At 35.5% G+C, this 22,078-nt stretch overlaps 1 protein-coding gene across 7 annotated transcripts in view; it reads left to right on the plus strand.

Annotated features, from left to right (window-relative positions):
• RAP1GDS1 (Rap1 GTPase-GDP dissociation stimulator 1) overlaps positions 1-22,078 on the plus strand; it is a 173,757-nt gene that overhangs the window by 127,480 nt on the left and 24,199 nt on the right. For all 7 annotated transcript variants that reach the window (XM_026455034.1, XM_026455037.1, XM_026455039.1 and 4 more), the window contains 4 exons: positions 10,986-11,111; positions 18,772-18,915; positions 19,390-19,521; positions 20,669-20,803. In XM_026455034.1, the coding sequence (XP_026310819.1) occupies positions 10,986-11,111; positions 18,772-18,915; positions 19,390-19,521; positions 20,669-20,803 (537 nt within the window). The remainder of the gene's footprint in view (positions 1-10,985; positions 11,112-18,771; positions 18,916-19,389; positions 19,522-20,668; positions 20,804-22,078) is intronic.

Here is a 22,078-nt window from a genome sequence, read left to right on the forward strand (position 1 = left end):
AATAATCCTTGGATAGGTTGTGCTGAATATGAACTTACATAATTGTAGTTGTTTGCTGAGGATTATTTCATCTCTTTTATGGTTTTGTGTCTAAATCTTGTAAATGCTTCAACATCAGGAACTGTGCAGAAATCCTGCTTGACCTCGTGAGAAGAAAGTTGTTGTTTGTTACCCCAAACAGTCATCATCCACCTCTCAAATGAGAGTCAAGGAAAAGTATTAGTCATTATTACCTCCTTTTGTGAAAAGAACATAACAAGAACTGTGGCAGTGGAAGAGGGTGGGCTTTGAGTTTAGTCATAGGAGTTACAGGAGTCTTTTAAAACTTTAAAAAACTTATTTCCATGTAGTATGTCCATATAAGAAGTCTTATATTTTACAGTAAAAGAAGATCTTGGATCTGTATCAAACCTTACTCAGTTTTACAACACCCCTATGAAGTAACTTGGGCCTAATCCTTATAGTTAACCCAACCCTGTGATTTATTTAGTAATACTGATTTAGGATCATACATACAGTTGAGAACTTCTTTGAGAAGAAAATTCATTTATCTAAGTTATGAACACATGAATATCAAAGTATTTTAGAGTTCTAAGACAACTTACATATTTGAAACCCAAATACTTCAATGTGTAAATATTGGTATAACTCTTGCTGTATTTAAGATGTTATAATAATATAAATACAAAATATTAACATTTCTCCAAAAATGCCTTGCATAAACCCAGATTCCAAATTGCTCATGTTAGGGCAATAGTTTTCAAACTTTTTGACTATGGCCCATAAGAAGAAATACATCTTCATATCACCACTTACTGTATTACACACCTGAAACTAAATAATACTTATTATCCTTAGATATTCAGTGTACTCATCCTAAACTGATCACATGACTTGTTAGTGGATCTCTGTCTGGCATTTGAAAAAGACAGCATTATAGGATTTCTATTATTCATAAATCATTTGGAAAGCAGTTTTTTGTATTAGAGAAAAATAATTCTTGATGTACATTCTTTTTAAAAGAGAACTTGAATTCTCACACAAAGCATCTTTAAGTGATAGTTCAGATAGTTTCATGTCTGATTTTAGTATCTAGCTATTTTTACTATGTACATAATAGGCTTAGCTTGTATTACAAGTTTAATCAAAACGTTTGGTTTTTTTTTTTTTTTTTTTGAGACAGGGTCTCACTCTGTTGTCCAGGCTGGAGTGCAGTGGCGAGATCTCGACTCACTGCAAGCTCTGCCTCCCGGGTTCACGCCATTCTCCTGCCTCAGCCTCCCGAGTAGCTGGGACTACAGGTGCCCGCCACCATGCCTGGCTAATTTTTTGTATTTTTAGTAGAGATGGGGTTTCACCATGGTCTCGATCTCCTGACCTCGTGGTCTGCCTACCTCGGCCTCCCAAAGTGCTGGGATTACAAGGCATGAGCCACTGCGCCCAGCCTGAACTTTTAAAGTAATTAGGCAATTAAAAATTTTAATGGATGTAACAAATTCTCAGTGATTATTTGCTTTGCTGAGTATTTATAAAAGTTTTTCTTAGATAATAACTATATACTTGCTAACTGATGTTTTAAAGTTTCCATAATGTATAGCATGCCAGCCTGTGCTTTCTCACTGAGCAGTGTTTTTACTGAGCCCTGTGAACTCCAGAGATACCTGCCAAAGTATTGTTGGAAGAGTCAAAGGCGAGGAATGGTTTAATATTTAATCCAATCATTTTATCCTTTGGGAAAAAAGTGAAAGGTTTTTCAAAATCTAAAACCCCAGAAATAAGCAGAAGTATTTGCCCTGTAACTGTTGGTCAACTCTGTTAACCAACCCTTTTTAAAACATAAATACTCTTTAGGATAGCCAAAGTTACCAACCATCCACCTCTTATACTTTCCAGTCTTAGGCTTCTTTTGGGTATCTCAATGGATAGTGCTTGGCACATACTATTAAATGAATAATAATATGAATGACCAGATCAATACTGTGATATCAGCGACATTTGGGAAATGGGAGTGTATTAATCCGTTTGCACTACCATAAAGGAATGCTCAAGAGTAGGTAATTTATAAAGAAAAGAGGTTTAATTGGCTCATGGTTCTGCAGGGTGTACACTAAGTGTGGTGCCTGCATCTGCTCTGGTGAGGAACTCAAGAAGCTTATAATCATGGCAGAAGGTGAAGGGGGAGCAGGCTTGTCACATGGTGAGGCAGGGAGCGAGAGAGAGAAAGGAGAGGTCACAGACTCTTAACCAGATCTCACATGAACTAACTCACTTATCACCAAGGGGATGGTACTAACCATTCATGAGGGACCTGCCCCCATGACCGAATTACCTCCTACCTGGCCTCACCTCCAATATTGGAAATTACATTTCAACATGAGATTTGGAAGGGACAAACAGCCAAACCATATCAGGGAGTTTTAATTGGACAGATAAATAAGGAAAAATAATTTGAGGATAAAAGCAGAGCACTGTATACTGAGGGAGCCCTGACCTGGTAGGAGACATAAGAGGTAAGTAAAGAGTTGCAAAGACAACCTTGTTTACCTTGCTGATTTCTCTGGTATACAGGGAAAACATGTCATTGAAAAACTGCTTCCAAACACTTTGATACGAGTTGCTGTGTTAAGATACCAGGTTTGTTTGAGAGGCTGCATAGACCACCTCTATTCAGCCTAGTCTCCCCCAATCTATGTTAAAAGATAATTAGGCACCCAATTTAGGTTCATACTCTAATTTCAGTGGTTACTGCCCTACACCCCATTTGAAGGAAGAAAAGATAAAAGAAAAATAAGTTTATCTAAGACTTCTCAAGTTTATATCATGAGTCTGTTATGCCCATGTAATAACTAGGTTGTATACATCAACAGGTGAGTGGAACATGTATGCCCCAGAATAATGTTTCCCCTTTCAGAGTGAGCTTTCTTGCCTGTTAACAAGTACTGTATTTTTATTGACTCATGTAAATATCAAGTGTTTAAAATTCATGTCACATACTTCTGAATGTGACATATTACTAAATGCTACAGTTACTTTTTGTCAGTGTTTTTAATAAAAGTGTTAAATAACAAATTTGTGTACTTTTGCTGACTAGTGATGAAATGTAGTAGCTTAAAGATGAAATGGAAATAATTTAACAAGTGCAGTCTATTTCAGAGTTGGGACAGAAAGGAAAATACAACTCTGCTTTATTAAGCTTCATGAATTTTATAGGATTAAAGATGTTTTCATTTTTTCCATAATAATGAAAAAAGATTGTTTTCCTCCTGATTGTTATTTATGCACACATAATGTTAAAGAGAAATTGGCCTTTAACCCAACACTCTTTAATATAACCATGGAATTTTTTTTTGTTCTCTTCGAGTCCCAATTAATGTGTGTACATAATTTTTTATACTTAAAATCATAGCATGAATATGTTTTTAAAGTATGCATTCTTATTTAACATGGAATAAACAGAATGAGACTTCGCCTCTTTTAAAACTTTAGTTGGAAACTAACTAAAACTCTACGGTAAAGAGATTTCTTCTTAAAGACTTAAGACCTCAAGGATTGGGAGCCCAAGGCAGGAAGACTGATTGCAGCAGGAATTTCAAGACCAGCCTGCGTAATATAGTGAGACCTCCCCCCGACCCATTCTCTAAAAACAAAAAGCAAACAAAAAAGAACAACCTCAAGGAAAGGGAATAACAAAGAAAAGCAGGAGAGAGGATTGTGCAAGAACATCTTGGGACCTGGGAAGAAAGGCAATAACTTACATAGCAAACCTTTGACATCTAAATCCTGGATAAGAAACCAAGAATTAACCCAGTTTGCATTTCACAGTCTTCAAAGGGCTTGGGAATTGGTGGCATCAAGATTTCTAGACCCTCTTTCCCCTTCACACCTTGTGATGACTACCCCTTGCCTATCCAAGGAGAATACTATGCTTCTTGTCAGGATAGAAGAAAAAGAGAGGGTTTCTTGATGGGGGAAAATTGAAAGTAAGAGGTACCACAGTACCAATCCATAAACAGGTTAAGTGAAATCTGAATGCTGAGAACCACAGTTTTATTGCCCTATTTGTCTCTCAGAACATAGACTTAAAGTTCTTTATATTGAGGGTTCTCTACAAAAGGCCAGCAGATTACCCTGTAGGGAATCTTGCAATCAACAAGACTACTCATACTCATAGCTCCTAATCATTTTTTTTATTTTATTATTAATTTATTAGTTCCTAACTTCATCAGTGGCAGACAGCTCAAGAGGTGAGGGCAACATCTAACATGGAAGATAGAGAAAAGCAACAGTACACTAGTCTTAAGAACAGAAAAGAGCTTGAGCATTAAGAACAGTTGCTAAAATGAAAGACAAAAACTGGAGAAATATTTGTAAAAGTAAAGCAAAAAACAACAACAACAACAAGAAAAAAAATATGAGAGGATCAGACCAAGAGTATTAGAAAAGTTAACAGAAGGAAACTGCCAAATAACTCAAGTATCACAGAACTGAAATACAAAATTTCCTACATCGCAAGTATCTGTCAAATAAATGTCCTAATGAATGAAAATACACCCAGACCATAGCACATCAATGCGAACTTTTACAATGCTGAGGACAGAACATCTTACAAGCTTCTAGAGAGGATGGGGGAAGTAAAGTTGAATGCAAAAGATAATTCCGTGAAGAAGCTTCTAGAGAGGATGAGGGAAGTAAAGTTGAATGAAAAAGATCATGATTACATGGACATGCTTCTAGAGAGGATGGAGGAAGTAAAGTTGAATACAAAAGATCATGAGTCCGTGGACATATGTCTCAAAACAACATTGGCAGCCAGAAGAAAATGCAATATTGCCCTCAAAATTTTCAGGGAAGCCAGATCACTTAGGCAAGAAAGAAAGAAAGGGTGTCAAAAATTGGAAAGGAGGAAGTCAAATTGTTCCTGCAAACATAATCTTATATCAAAAAAAACCTATAGACTCCACCAAAAACCTCTTAGAACCAAAAAATGAATTCAGTAATGTTGCAGGATACAAAATCAGCATACAAAAATCAATAGCATTTCTACACACAGTAAACTAGCTGAGAGATCAAGAAGGCAGTCCTATTACAATAGCTATAAAACATAGGAATAAACTTAACCGAAGAGGTGAAAGACCTACAAGGAAAACTACAAAACACTGATGAGGGAAACTGAAGAGAATACCAACAAGTGGAAGAACATCCCATGCTTATGGATTGGAAGAGTTAATATTGTTAAAATGGTCATACTACTGAAAGCAACCTACAGATTCAACGCAATCCCTGTCAAAATCCCAGTGATTTTATTTATTTATTATTTTTTTTTTTTTGGTAGAAATAGAAAAAAAAAGTAACAAAGTTTTCATGGAACCACATGTAAAACCCAAACTATAAAACTAGTAGACAAAAACATAAGAGAAATGCTTCAGGACATTGGTCTAAGAAATGTTTATGAGTAAGACTTAGAGCACAGGCAATGTAAGCAAAAATAGGATCGTATCAAATGAAAAAGCTTTTGCAAAGCAGAGAAAACAACAGAATGAGAAGAGAGGCTACAGAATGGGAGAAAATATTTGCAAATTATTCATCCAACTGGGGATTTATTCCAGAATATCCAAGGGACTCAGACATCTCAACAGTGGGGTCTCACTCTGTCTCACAAGCTAGAGTGCAGTGGCCACCTTAGCCTCCCAAGTAGCTGGGACTACAGGCATGCACCACCATGCTCCATTTGTTTTTGTATTTTTTGTAGAGGCAGGGTTTTTACCATGCTTCCCAGGCTGGTCTCAAACTCCTGGGCTCAAGCAGTCCACCTGCCTCAGCCTCCCAAAGTGCTGGGACTATAAGCATGAACAACTGTGTCTGCCCCAATCCCGTTTTTAAAATGAGCAAATTATCTGAACAGATACATCTCAAAAGAAGACATACAAATGACTAACCAATGTATGACAAAATGTTCAGTATCACTAATCGTCAGGGAAATGCAAATCAAAACAATGACATATTATCTCACCTCAGGATGGCTATTATTAAAAAGACAAAAAGTAACAAATCTTGGTGAGAATGTGGAGAAAAAAGAACTCGTACACTGTGAGAATGTCAACTAGTAAAGCCACTTAGGAAGGTTTCTCAAAAACCATAAATAGGCCAGATGTGGTGGCTCACATCTGTAATCTCAACACTTTGGGAGGCAGAGGCAGGAGGATCACATGATGCCAGGAGTTTGAGACTAGCCTGGGTGACATAGGGAAACTATCTCCACAAAAAGTTTAAAAATTAGCCTGGCATGGTGGCACAGGCATATAATCCCAGCTACTTGGGAATGTGGGGTGGGAGGATCGCTTCAGCACAGGATGTTGAGTAAGGTTGCAGTGAGCTATGATCACACCACTGCACTCCAGCTTGGGTAACAGAGCAAGACTCCATCTCAGTTTTAAAAAAACACAAATAGAACTACTATATGATCCAGCTGTCTCCTTACTGGGTATTTATCAAAAGGGAAGAAAGTCAGTATATTGAAGAAACATTACACACCCGTGTTTATTGCAGCACTGTTCACAATAGATACGGGATCAACCTAGGTGTCTAAAAACATGAACAGGTGAAATGTGGCATATATACACACAATGGAATACTATTCAGCCACCAAAAAGAATGAAATCCCGTTTTTTGTTTGTTTTTTTTTTTTGGTTTGTTTGTTTTTTTTTGCAACGACATGGATGGAACTGGAAAACATTATGTTAAGTGAAATAAACTAGGAATGGAAAGTTAAACACTGTTCTCACACATGTAAAAGCTTAAAGTTTTTTATAGAAGTTAAAAAAAAACAGGATACTAGAGGTTGGGAAAGGTAGAGGGAAGAGGAATAATAGGGAAAGATTAGATACAAAAGATAAAAAATTACAGCTAGATAGGAGGAGTAAGCTTTAGTGTTCTGTACCACTGTAGGATAACTACAGTTAACAATAATATGTTACATAGTTTCAAATAGCTAGGAGGAGAATATTGAATGTTCCCAACACAAAAGTACTTGAGATGATGAATATGCTAATTACCCTGATCTGCTGACTATTCATTATATGTAACATCACAGTGTACCCCATATACAATTATTATTTGTGAAATAAACTTTTTTAATTTTTTGAGGGAAAATGACTTCCAACATAGAATCCTATACTCTGTCATACTATCAGTCAAGTGTGAGATTATAATAAGGATATTGTCACACATGAACATCTCAGAAAATTTATTTCTTAAATACTTTTCCTCTGGAAGCCACTGGAAGTTCAGTTCCACCAAAACAAGGGATTTAAATGAAGAAAAACTACATAGGAACTGAAAACGAAATCCAACAGGAATCCCAAGTATTACAGTGATGTTATTGTCCCAAGTGGCATGTTTTTAAGGAGCAACCAGTCCAGGTTGGGTTAGGTCAAACAACTGATGGGATGGTGCTTGGGAGAGTTCTTACAGGAAATGAAATTTATTAATGTCTAAAGTGAATGTATTAAGAGAAGATGAGACAACTGATGGAGTGTTGGGAGGTGCATTAATAATAAGCACATAGAAAACTACACAAATGAGAAAACATTATTCCAGGAAGAATGAATTAGTGTGTTGCTGAAACACAACTAGTGATATAAACAAAATTACATATAATTAGAAAGATGGAGAGTATGATGAACACAGGAAAGAAAGAAAACTAATCTTCATCTTTCATAGTAGAAATTTGATGAGAAATACAATTTTTAGCAGTATAAGTATGTAATTTAGATATATGTAAGTAAACAGTATGAATTAGCTAAAAGAGCTCTATGTATTTGTGAGGAAAAATAAATGGAGGAGAGGAAACTGGAGTCTGCTGGTAATAATAATATTAGGCCAACTCTTTAAATTCATAGAGTTTTAATAAAAACCTTAGTAAAAGAGGCTTCTTGCCAAAGGCCTGTTGAGGATCCGTGGCACTTAATTGATAAATGTCCAAATTATACTTCATGCTGTCTTTTCACTCTATTCACCTGCAGGTTAAGTACAGATTTTGTTCTATAATTCCTGTATTATTAATGGTGCATCATTTCCTTGTGCTGGCAAACAGAGCCTGAGTTACATAGCAACAATGATTCGGTTTCCTTTTATTAAATGTTTGGAGGAAAAGAATGTGGATTAGAAGGAATAGAGTGCCAACACTATTCTTTTAAAGAAGAGTAAAAACCTGTAACTAGATGAATAATGATGTCTCTATACTTTACCTATGATTTTATGTTTTTGAAATTCATCTCACTTGGACAATTCTCTGAAGCAGAGGAATAACCAACAGAGTTCCAGGGATAAATCATCTCTACTTATTTTTTATTTTATTTTTTTCTTTTGGGGACAGAGTCTCACTGTGTCACCCAGACTGGCGTGCAGTGGCATGATCTCTGCTCACTCACCTCTGCCTCTCAGGTTTAAGTGATTGTTGTGCCTTAGCCTCCTGAGTAGCTGGGACTATAGGTGCATGCCAGCACGCCTGGCTAGTTTTTGCATTTTTAGTAGAGACGGAGTTTTGCCATCTTGGCCAGGCTGATCTCGAACTCCTGGGCTCAAGGGATCTGCCCATCCCAGACTCCAAAAGTGTTGGGATTGCAGGGACAAGCCGCCATGCCCGGCCTCATCTCTAAATGAAACCTCCTCTTTGGGTGGAGTGTGCTGACATTTGCTGAATATGATCTCTGAGAGTTTCAGTATCTTATCGGAAAAGACACCCTACCCTTACTTTCCCCCCCTCCCTTGGCATGTGAAGTAAGAGCTAAAGCCGTAGTGTTTTATGGCATTAAAGAATCATACTTAAAGTCTTGGAGTGGATTTTTATCATTTTGGAATAGATCCATTGACATGTGCACCAAAGCAGTGTAATAAAATGTTGATCAAAACTATATTTAACCATATTAATGTGTGTTTCTCCTCTTTTAAAATTGAATTTGCAATATATTTTACTTGATAGTAACACAAGAGATTTACCAGAGACTAGCAAGTGGAGTGTAACCCTTGTAATTCATTTACGTGTTCATTTAGTTACTCATAAATAACTTCATTTTGGACACCTGCTTTATACCAGGGACTATGCTGTGCACTATGTTTCTGGTGGTGGAAGCAGTATGTACTGTCCCTGCCCTCAAGGAGCTTATAGTTTAGTGTGTAAGATGGACATTTATTTTTAAAATAGTTTGCAAATAAACTACCATATAATTACAATTTATGATAATTGCTATTATGAGAAAGTAATAGAGTAAGGTAAGGGACTGATTTAAATTAGAAGCATCAACTCTAGGTGGGAAAGATCATTTTCAGACAATATTTTCAAAATGTCTACCTCCCACATGCACGTTATACAGTAGCTTTCTCACGACGCTGCTGGAGGATGCTGCCACCAAAACAAAACAAATGAAAGAGAAAAGGCATAGATAACAGGGTATCTAATACAGGAAGGAGAGAAGTGATCCATCAAGATAATGATAAAAGAGAACCCAGGATGCCAGCTGTGCCACCAGAGAGACCAGTATATATTAGATTAGGTCAGAATTCACTGAAAGAAATTTCTAGAAAAATTAATAGGATAATGCAGCCAAAGACATTGAGAGGAGAATTGGAGAGAAATGGAATGGATTTGGGTTGGATTTTGGAGGTAGATTAGTGGACCTTGGTGATTGATTAGGTGTGGAAGTTGAGTGATAAATGAGCTATGACTGCTAGATTCCTGCCTGTTCAGATAGACGTAGTGTTCATATACTGAGTTGAGGAACACTGGAGGAAGAAGATTTCAGAGTATGTCGAAAGCCCCTTTTTGGTATTGAGTTTAATAGCCGGGCGAGGTGGCGGGCGCCTGTAGTCCCAGCTACTCCGGAGGCTGAGGCAGGAGAATGGCGTAAACCCGGGAGGCGGAGCTTGCAGTGAGCTGAGATCTGGCCACTGCACTCCAGCCCGGGCGACAGAGCAAGACTCCGTCTCAAAAAAAAAATAAATAAAAAATAAAAAAAAATAAAAAATAGAATGCTAGAGAGATGACTCAAGTAGAGATGTCAAATGGGCAGTTAAATAAATAGCCTGATGTTCAGAAGAGGGTTGTGAGTATTTATGTTGTATAAATATCAACACAGAGATGCTGTTTGATGCCGTGGAAGAGAATTAGATAGCCTCAGGTGAGAATAATGACTGAGAAGGTAAAGCAAAGGACAAATCCTAAGGAACTAGAATTTATAGAGGTCTTGTGGAGAAGGAGGAACAATTATTAAGAGATTGCTGAGTGTAGAGGCAGGTAGGCCAAAACTAGTAGATTTAGGAATGCATATGAGTTGAGAGAGTAGAGGCAGTGTATATAGACAATGTTGTCAGAAACTTGTTTGTAAAAGTGAAAATGAGATTGAATGGTAGTTAATAGAGGTTGATTAGGGGGAGGATGTTTGTTTTAAATATATTTTATGTGAGAAATACCAAAATATATATAAATGCTGATCAATGGTGAGGCTCTAGGAGAGTTTGGAGATGCTGAGAGGCAGGAAGGAATGAAACTCCAATTACTCATGCAGAATTAGTCTTCAGTAGTAGATACGTCAGGACCAGGGTAGAAAACATGGCACTTTAATGATACTAAAGATAAGTCACCTTTAATTCATCCATATAGAATATAATGTTATGAGAAATTTTTCGTCTTTGACTAAAATCCTTAAAACTGTGAATTTATGACTTAGTAATTTTATTGTTGCTGTGATTACCTATATGTTATGCTAGAGGACCTTTTTTTATAGCCCAAATGTAATTAGGTCAGAACATTTTCTCTAAAGCCTTAGACATTTTTCTTTTTCAGGGACATTAAAAATGGATTTGATTGTTCCTATATTTGAAGAGTATTTGTATTTATCAGTAATGGTACAAAATGACCAAGTATTGAAAGTAATAGAAAACAGTTTCTGGGCTTAATTTGGTTTAAGTTTTTCTTTTTTATTTTACAGAGTCAAGTAAAGAACAGTTTGCCAGTACAAACATTGCTGAAGAGCTAGTAAAACTCTTCAAGAAACAAATAGAACATGATAAGAGAGAAATGATTTTTGAAGTTCTTGCTCCATTGGCAGAAAATGGTGAGAAAAATAAATGCACCTTTGGATTTTCGATCATGTATACTTTAAATTTTTTTCCTAATATTATTTGATTGCCAGACATTTGACTCAAAACCATTCTTTATTAGTGATATGTTTTATTTTGCATATCTCTAACTTTAGCTATGTTATCTACTCCATAACTATATCTACATTGGCCAAAGCAACTTTCCAGATTCCTTTGATTTTAAAATCTTAGAAAAGATACTTCTGTAGCTAACACATTCTTGCGCCATTCTGGAAAAGGCAGCTGCAAGGCTGACCTCTACTTCTATACACTTGTAAAGCAAAGGGGATAAAAGTTAGAGTCTCAGGCCTGCCAACAGCGAAGATACTGGTTAATCACTCTCTTCTTTGGGCACAAAAATCTTAAGAGATGCATCGCAGAAATAAGAATGAATCAGAGGAAACAAGCCATTCCATATTAGTAATTTTTCAAATATAATGTCTAGCACATACTCAAAGAGGATCAGATATTAATACATGAGACAAAACATTATAAGCAAGAATAGGCAGCAAATCTTCAGATACTGGAATTATTAAACACTGATTCAAAACAGGTGTACTTATTGTGTTCAAAGAAGTAAAAGCAAGCTTGAATAATTTAGAAGGAAACTGAAAACTATTTTTAAAAAGTGACGTAGCAGATTTAAGAATGAAATAAATGGAAATTTCTGAATTGAAAAATACAACCAAAATTAAGAATCCAGTGAGGGGTTTAATAGCAGATTTAATAGATACTGTTGAATTAAAGAACCAGTGAAGTGGAAAATGGGTTGGAAAGAAATCCAATATGAACTAAAAGGAAAAAAGAACCTATTGACATAAAAGAGAATAAGAAGTCAGAGGATAAAGTAAGACCTTCTCATATGCATTTTTTGGAGTCCCAAAAGGAGAGTAGAGAAGGTGGGGAGGGGAGTGTGCAGAGGCAGTATTTGAAGAAATTTTGGCAGAGAATTTATCAGAAATTATGAAAAATGCAAAGATCCAAGAAGCCCTTTAAACCCAAAATACGATAAACAAAAAGAAATCCACATCTAGATGCCTCATACTGAAAATGTAGAAAACCAATGACCAAAATCATTATCTTCAAAGTAACAACAGTTTGTCTGACAGCTACCTTCTCAACAGCAACAATGGAAGCCAGATGTTATAAATGTGGTTTGTCAGAAGGAAAATGATACAGATGCAGGGGAGAATAAAGACCAAAAAAACCAGTAAATATGTAGGTAAATCTTACAAACATTGAATATATTTGGAAAATAACTTATTGTGAAGTTTACAATGTACATTTATATGATTTAAAATATGCCACAAACTGAGTATATAAATCAGAAGAGAGGTAAAAGGAGTTAGAGTCCTAAGACACTTGTGTTATCTGGAAGACTCTGGTTATTTACTCACTTCAACTTTTAAGGTGACTACTAAAGTAATTTTTAAAAATCATGTATAATTACCGAACAAACCGAACAAATGGAAGGGACTTACAGAAAGATTTTTTAATACCCTAGCAATGCAAAACAAGAAAAAAGAAGAAAGAAAACGAAACATGAATTATAGAGGACAAATAGAGCTTAAAAATGCAGTTTTAAGACACAGTATTTCAGTAATTATGTTAAATGTGGCCTAAATGCTCTAATTAAAAGACCATTTGTCACTTGTGTTTTAAAATAAACAGTTATACTACTTAAGCAATACTTATTAAATAGGAGATTTAAAAGATTGAGAATAATAGGATGGAAAAAATGTACCACTGAAACCTAAAGAAGGCTGGGGTAGTTATATTAATATAAAATTAAATAGATTTTAAGATGAAAAGACTTGCTAGAGATAAAGAGGGTGACTTTAGTAATAAAAGGTCCAATTTACCTAGGAAAAAAATGACCATCATACATTATCCCAAAACATACGAAGCAAAAACATTCAGAACTGTGAAGAGAAATAGACAAATCCACAAAAATTGTGAGAAATTTTAATACCTCTTTCAATAATTTATAGAATAAGATAGAAGAATAAGGTTATAGAAAATTTGAAAATGATTAAGACAATTGATTTAATGGACTTATTTTAGAACACTTCAACTACAGAGTTCTTTCAAGTACATATGAAACATTTAAGAACATGTATACTTGTCACGAAAGAAAGAAATTTCAAAAGATTGCTATCATACAAAGTATTTCTTTGACCTAAGTGAGTTGTCTAGTAACTAATTATAAAAAGAAAACCAAAAATCTCTGTATGTTTATATAGTAGGAAATATACTTCCAATACCTCAGAGGTCAAAAAAGAATTGTAATGGAAATTAGAAATTTTTCTAGTAGTGAAAATGAAAATAGTCTATCTCAAGTCTTACATGATACAAGTAAAGCCCTATTCAGAGGGAAATATTTTACTCAAAATGCTTTTAGTAGAAAAGGAAAAGAACTAAAATCAATGAGCTCAGTATTCATCTCAGAAAAATATAAACCCAAAAACCCAAAAGGTAATTTTTCAATCCTCACCTCCCAATTTGTGTGAATATGCTCATAGTAGTCTCTGATAATCTTTTGTATTTCTGTGGTAGCAGCTATAATGTCACCTTTATTGTTTCTATTGTGCTTATTTGAATCTTCTCTTTTTTTTTTTTTGTTAATGTAGCTAGTAGTCTATTAATTTTGTTAATCTGCACTTGTACTCCCTAAATCTACAAAAAAAAAAAAAATTTTAAGTAGTTAACTGGAATAAAATACAACAATGTTGACAAAATCCACAAGTAATATATATTCTTTTAAAAAGTAGAAGAAAAGATAGGGAATCAACCTAAGTGTCCATCAGTGGATGAGTGGATAAAGAAAATGGGGTGTGTATACACACACACACATACCATGGAATACTACTCAGCTATAAAAAAGAATGAAATAATGTCTTTTGCAGCAACTTAAATGGAACTGGAGGGCATTAATTCTAAGTGAAGTAACCAAATGTCACCTATTCTCACAAGTGGGAGCTATGCTGTAGGTATACAAAGGCATACAGAGTGGTAGAATGGACTTTGGAGACAGAAGGATGGAGGGAGATGAGGGGGTGAGGAGTAAAAACTACTTATTGGGTACAGTGTACACTATTCAATGACGGGTGCCCTAAAAATCCTAGACTTTGCCACTATACGATTCATCCATGTAACCAAAAACCACTTGTACCACTAAAGCTATTGAAATTTTAAAAAATAATAATAATAAGCAGAAGGAAGGAAACGTAAAGAGCTGAAATAAAATGGAAAACATACAGTGCAACACAAACATATAATTGCTACAGTTGAGTCTAAAAAGATATTGGAATTGATAAACCCTAGTGAGATTCATAATGAAAAGAGAGAAAGCATAATTAACCAAAATTAAGAATGCAAGAGGAGGAGACCTTACCACAGGTCTTACAGCTATTAAGAGGATATTATGAACAATTTGATGCCCATATATATGTGTATGTATGTGTGTGTGTGTGTATATATATATATATACACCAATTGTTGAGGGTGTGGAACAGTGGGAGTGTAAATTGGTACAATTGGGAAGTAGTATCTATTGAAGCTGAAGCAATAGATCCAGCAATTCTACTCTTAGGAGTATACCCAGAAGCTTGTACACATGTACACTAGGAGCTGTTAACAGGAATGTTCAGAGCAGCATTATTTATAATGAAAAATTGGAAACAACCAATATCCATTAACAGTGGAATGAATAAATCATAGGATATTAATATAATGGAAGAACATAGAGTTATGAAAAGGAATGAAGACAGCTATAACTGTTACTGTAGATGAATCTCATAATGTTGAAAGGAAAAAGCCAACACTGAAAAATACACATTGTATGATTCAATTTATATAAAGTAAAAAAAAAAGTAAAACTAAACTGTAGTTTTTAGGAATGATTGTTTACTTGGTAAAATGATGAAAGTATAGAAGTGATTACCATAATAATCAAGATGATTTGAGATGAATGAAGGAAGGGGTTTGTTATCAGAAACAGAAATGTAGAGATAGGCTTCCTGAGTTGTTGGTAATGAATTTCTTGATCTAGGTGATAGATCCATGGTTATTTGCTTGCTAATAATATATTAAATTTAACTTGCATATTTTATGCACTTCTCTGCATTTGTGGTTTTCTTCCACTCTTTAAAAAAAGTTTTAAAATACCTATATATGATGCATATGTGATACATACATGTGTACATTCATACATATGTGTGTAAACAGTGGTGATGAAGATACATGTCCTTGGACAGAATGGTTTTGGTAAATGTGCTGGGCTGTCTGCTTTGGCAGAATGTGTTGCTAATCCTATTTAAGGTAGTTTAAGCCTTCCATATATTTGTTTTCAAGTATTTGATTTCAGTCAAATTATGAGAAGAGATCATCTGTAAACTTTAACATTGACACATTTAGGCTCAGTGTGATGGCTTATACCTGTAATTCCAGCACTTTCAGAGGCCAAGGCAGGAGGATTGCTTGACCCCAGGAGTTCAAGACCAGCCTGGGCAACATAGCAAGACCCTGTCTCAAAAAAATAATTAATTAAAATTTTAAAACTACAATATTGACACATTTAAAATTTCTTAAATGTCTTAGGTCCTATGTTTTAGGGAGAAATTGGTTTTTCATCTCATTGGTGTTTTGGCAAAGTGAAAACTTTATTGTGACCTTCAGTCACTTTTATGCCATAAAATTACCTGCAACTTTCCTTGCAGTATTTCAAAATAACAATATGTTTATTACTGTTTTCCCCTGTGCCTTCACATCTGTTTTATAATTGCACAATGGATAGAATGATACCATTGAAGGCATGTTTTTGGACTAATTTTTTGCATGTATCATCCTTGATTTTCTCAGTACACAAAGGAGAGTGATTTCAGCATTAGAAGTAGGAATTTGTGTAGTTCAAGGTTTTTAGTATTTTTAAGGTTTTTTCATCATAGTTTTTAATTCTAGTCACCACACATCTCTAGCCCTAGCATTCTGTAACCAAGGAAACGCCCTACTTTTAGCATGGCACAGTGCAAGTATACCTTTTAAAGAAATATTCCAGGTTGAATACTCTGTGTATTCTGAGATAATATTCAAAAGAAGATCAGTGATCCTAGTGATTCAAAAACGCCAAATTTTAACACACTAAAATTGCCTGAAAGTCTTAAGTATTTATTTTTAAAAGTCTTTATTTTTCCTAAATGATAAGCTGAAGCTGTCATTGCCATATATGGATGCATATACAGTTTAGGGAAACCAATGACTAAAATAAAATCCAACTAAAAAAATAAAATTTAAATTTAAAAATTTCTGGCCAGGTACAGTGGCTCATGCCTGTAATCCTAGCACTTTGAGAGACCAAGGCAGGAAGACTGCTTGAGGCCAGGAGTTCAAGCCCAGCCTAGGCAACATAGTGAGACCCTTTCTCTACAAAAAAGTTTAAAAATTAGCCAGGCATGGTGGCATGCACTTTTAGTCCCAGCTACTCAGGAGGCTGAGATAGGAGTATTGCTTGAACCCAGGAATTCAAGGATGCAGTGAGCTATGATCACACCACTGCACTGCAGCCCGGGCAACAGAGCAAGATGCTGTCTCTTAAACAAAAACTTTGTGTTGCAAATGTATTTTTCAGGTCAGTTGATTAACATTTATCTTAAGGCATGTCAAGTACACTCAAAGCATTTAGATAGGCCAGTTTAGGTTAAAATACAAAGATGAGTAAGGTATATCTATCCAGGGAACCAGCCCCCAATATTTCAATGTAGGTTCTTTCTGTTTTCCCTAAGTGTTAGCCCATCTGAGAAATAAAGAGAAGGAGTACAAAGAGAGGAATTTTACAGCTGGGCCTCCACATCACATATCGGTAGGTCCATGATGTCCCCTGAGCCACAAAACCAGCAAGTTTTTATTAGGGATTTCAAAAGGGAAAGGGGTATACAGGGAGTAGGTCACAAAGATCACATGCTTTAAAGGGCAGTAAAGATCACAAGACAAAGGGCAAAATTAGAATTACTGATGAGGGTCTATGTTCAGCTGTGCACGTATTGTCTTGATAAACATCTTAAACAACAGAAAACAGGGTTCGAGAGCAGAGAACTGGTCTGACTTCATAGAACTGGTCTGACCTCAGATTTACCAGGGCAGGATCTTTTCCCCACCCTAATAAGACTGAGGGTACTGCAGGAGACCAGGGCATAGTTCAGTCCTTATCTCAACCGCATAAGACAGACACTCCCAGAATGGCCGTTTATAGACCTCCCCCCAGGAATGCAATTCCTTCCCCAGGGTATTAATTATGAATATTCCTTGCTGGGAAAAGAATTCAGCGATATCTCTCCTACTTGCACATCCATTTATAGGCACTCTGCAAGAAGAAAAATATGGCTCTATTCTGCCCGACCCTGCAGGCAGTCAGACCTTTGGTTGTTTTCCCTTGATCCCCAAAATCGCTGTTATTCTGTTCGTTTACAAGGTGCCCTGATTTCATATTGTTCAAACACCCATGTTTTACAATCAGATTTCATCTTGTTCAAACACACATGTTCTACAATTGATTTGTACAATAGTGGTCCTGAGGTGATGTACATTCTCAGCTTACGAAGATAACAGGATTAAGAGATTAAAGTAAAAACAGGTATAAGAAATTATAAGAATATTATTTGGAACTGATAAATGTCCATGAACTCTTCACAATTTATGTTTTTCTGCCACGACTCCAGCCAGTCCTCTATTCAGGGTCCCTGACTTCCTGCAACATATATCTGCTCAGGAGATAGATGGAGACAGATATGGATGCAAATATAAGCTCTTCAATGAAATAAGTGTTATAATGAAAGAATACTTAAAGATATTAGAAGTATAATAAAAAGTTTTGATGTGGGGGTGGAGTTTCCTGTGAAGATCAGTTTTAAAAATATAATTGGGATGTAAATTCTGTCTCTAAAATACCTTATGCTATGTTTAGCCATCAGAAAGGTTCAAAGTTATTTTCTTTTAACTTTTATTATGAACATTTTGAAACGTATTCAGAAATAGCATTTAGTAAACCACCATGTATCCATCGCCCAAAAGCTTTAAATCAAAGAAAACCTGAAGCCCTTTTTAAAAACATGATTTTATTTATTTATTTATTTATTTATTTATTTATTTATGTTTATAGACAGGGTCTCACTCTGTTGTCCAGACTGGAGTGCAGTGGCACAGTCATAGCTTACTCTAACCTTGAACTCCTGGCCTCAAGCAATCTTCCCACCATGGCCTCCCAAAGCGCTGGGATTACAAGTGTGAGCCACCATGCCCAGCCCTATTTTGTAGTATTTTATAGCTTGCCCTTTAAACATGAGAATATCTAGAGTAATAGTGGAGTGACACTAGTTGCCTTCAGAGCTGAGTATCAGTTTGTTTAAATGCTGCAAGACATTGTGAAAAATGTGACAATTTCAAATGGAAACATGAAATAAAGTTTTTTGTATGTTTAAACTGAACTGTCAAGGTAATTTACTTTGAAGATTTGAGTTTCAAAAATGTATTATCTAAATCATGCATTTTCTTAGTTTCTTATAATTCTTTATAATGGATTGCTTATACCAGAGCTCCTATTTTATCTCAAAGTTTGATTATTTTGTTCATATTGTTCTTCAGATGCTATTAAACTACAGCTGGTTGAAGCAGGCCTGGTAGAGTGTCTACTAGAGATTGTTCAGCAAAAAGTGGATAGTGACAAAGAAGATGATATTACTGAGCTCAAAACTGGTTCAGATCTCATGGTTTTATTACTTCTTGGAGGTGAGCTGTAATTTATGCCAGCCAAAGAATGTTCTTGTCAGATTTTTTTTTAATTTATTGTCTCTTCTGTAAATACTACCCTAGGCATTTTCTCATATTCCTATCTCACCTGCTGTTGAGGTGATGATTTTGACATCTTAAACATGTCATTGATAGAACCAGACATAACGAACCCGAAAAAGAAGTGTCTTCACCATCTTCCAACATTTGAAGAGCTGTCCCATAGAAGAGATAGCTTTGGCACCAAGGGACTAAAGAAAAGCTAGATGGCTCCCTGGGACTTGGACTAGAAAAATTCTAAACTCTATTGTCTAGTATCTATTAAAAGTTTATTATAAAAAGAATCATTACTTTTCCCATTATGAATGTAATAGTTTGTGAAGTATGAGTTTCCCAGTTGGATATTCACCTAAGAATATGAATTTGTTACTCGTATTTTTCTCTTGCTTAACTATTTATTTCATTTACCTCCAGATGAATCCATGCAGAAGTTATTTGAAGGAGGAAAAGGCAGTGTATTTCAAAGGGTACTTTCTTGGATTCCATCAAATAACCACCAGCTACAGCTTGCTGGAGCATTGGCAATTGCAAATTTTGCCAGAAATGGTAAGCATATTCGTTCCTCCTTTGTTAGTCAAATACTCTGTATTTGTTTATTTTTGCTTTGCTGTCACATACACTAAAACTGGAACAGTTTAGAAGTTGTGTAATATGTGTATATGCTGCTAACTTTTCAGAAATCTGAAATACTTATAGTGACATTCCTAACAAATTATATATTTTATGCAGTTCAACTAAATTCTAATAGTTTAAAGATCATGAAGTGCTGCTTTTGAATACTTGGCACTTCAGAGCTTAGTAAGTTTGAATCCCATTCTAGTATACATCTGCTTTCTTTTGCCTAGTGATTTTATTTTGGATCTAATTATCTGAGTATTCATTCTAGGATTATTGTGCCTCAACTTATACTTTTATGCCCATAAAACTTAAGTATGAATAATCCCTTGGCTTTGTGTAGAATGTTTAATTTAGTTTAATAATATTTTAGGGGGCACCAGACTTCTATGTTATGAAATCTGGCACTACTAAAAAACTCAAATACAGTCTAGAAACTCATTCTTATGTTCCTCATGAAATATACTATGTCTAGGAAATACAGTTTATTTTTCTTTTTAGTTTAATCATCTTCCAGTACGAACTGTTGGTATATATTATAATGGCTGACTTACTCTATTTTTACTCCTCCTTTTTGGGAGTGACTCCCTAATAATGGAGGTAAGAGTGCCATAATATGGATAATTGTTGAAACTAGATATGGAGTAAATAGTGGTTCATTATAATATTCTCTGTGCTTGGTAAATGTTTGAAAAATAATTTAGGTATCAGCCATGATAGCAAAAGGTAGAGTACTATCACTATAACATTGGGAGAACACAAGCATACATCACAATAAATGAAAAATATTGGACATTCTAACCATGTGTTTCTACTTCTGATATATTATCTGGCTCTAAACTGAAGATTTTTCTGGTAATTTTTCTGATTTTTGAAATTTTATCTAGTTTAAGAATTTTTATAATACTTCTCACTCAGTGAACAGAAAAACCTATAAATCTGATGGGAGAAAGATTTGGAATTCATTTTATTGTATACCTCCATTTTCCCTAATGTAGATAATAGCCAGACATCAGTATTATAAAATATTTATAGATATTTTAAAGAGGAAGAAAAAGATGTGTGGTTTTTTTTTCAGATGGAAATTGTATTCATATGGTAGACAATGGAATTGTAGAAAAACTTATGGATTTACTGGACAGACATGTAGAAGATGGAAATGTAACAGTACAGCATGCAGCACTAAGTGCCCTCAGAAACCTGGCCATTCCAGGTAAGACTTAAGAATAGAAGGCAGCCATCAGAGAAATGCAAATCAAAACCACAATGAGATACCATCTCACACCAGTTAGAATGGCAATCATTAAAAAATCAGGAAACAACAGGTGCTGGAGAGGATGTGGAGAAATAGGAACACTTTTACACTGTTGGTGGGATTATAAACTAGTTCAACCATTATGGAAAACAGTATGGCAATTCCTCAAGGATCTAGAACTAGATGTACCATATGACCCAGCCATCCCACTACTGGGTATATACCCAAAGGATTATAAATTATTCTACTACAAAGACACATGCACACGTATGTTTATTGCGGCACTATTCACAATAGCAAAGACTTGGAATCAACCCAAATGTCCATCAGTGACAGGCTGGATTAAGAAAATGTGGCACATATACACCATGGAATACTATGCAGCCATAAAAAAGGATGAGTTTGCGTCCTTTGTAGGGACATGGATGCAGCTGGAAACCATCATTCTTAGCAAACTATCACAAGAAGAGAAAACCAAACACCGCATGTTCTCACTCATAGGTGGGAACTGAACAATGAGTTCACTTGGACTCGGGAAGGGGAACATCACACACTGGGGCCTATCATGGGGAGGGGGGAGGGGGGAGGGATTGCATTGGGGAGTTATACCTGATATAAATGATGAATTGATGGGTGCTGACGAGTTGATGGGTGCAGCACACCAACATGGCACAAGTATACATATGTAACAAACGTGCACGTTATGCACATGTACCCTAGAACTTAAAGTATAATTTAAAAAAAAAAAATTTAAAAAAAAGAATAGAAGGCAGCTATGTAAAAAATAAAATCCATCATTTGGGGAAGCTATTTACTGTATGTGATTTGTGAACCTGCTCTGATGAAGAAAATTAAAAAGAAAAAATAGTCTTCACATTGTTCACATTTTTTCATGCTAATAAGTGGAGATCATATGTTAAATAAGTTTTGTGAGACTGTACAAGAATAATCTCTGCCTTCATTCAGATATCCTGTTACCTTTTGTGAATTCTTAGATTTTCATCATGTTGTGTAGTTAAGCTTTTTTACGGTTTTTTGTTTTTGTTTTTTTGAGATGGGGGTCTCACTCTGTCAGCCAGGCTAGAGTGCAGTGACGCAATCCTGGCTCACCACAGCCTCTACCTTCTGGGCTCAAGTTATCCTCCCATCTCAGCCTCCTGAGTAACAGGGACTGCAGGCATGTGCCACCATGCCCAGCTGATTTTTTATTTTTTGTAGAAACAGGATCTCACT

The sequence above is a fragment of the Piliocolobus tephrosceles genome, chromosome 3 (genome assembly GCF_002776525.5).
Source record: "Piliocolobus tephrosceles isolate RC106 chromosome 3, ASM277652v3, whole genome shotgun sequence".
In the NCBI taxonomy this organism is placed as follows: Eukaryota; Metazoa; Chordata; class Mammalia; order Primates; family Cercopithecidae; genus Piliocolobus; species Piliocolobus tephrosceles.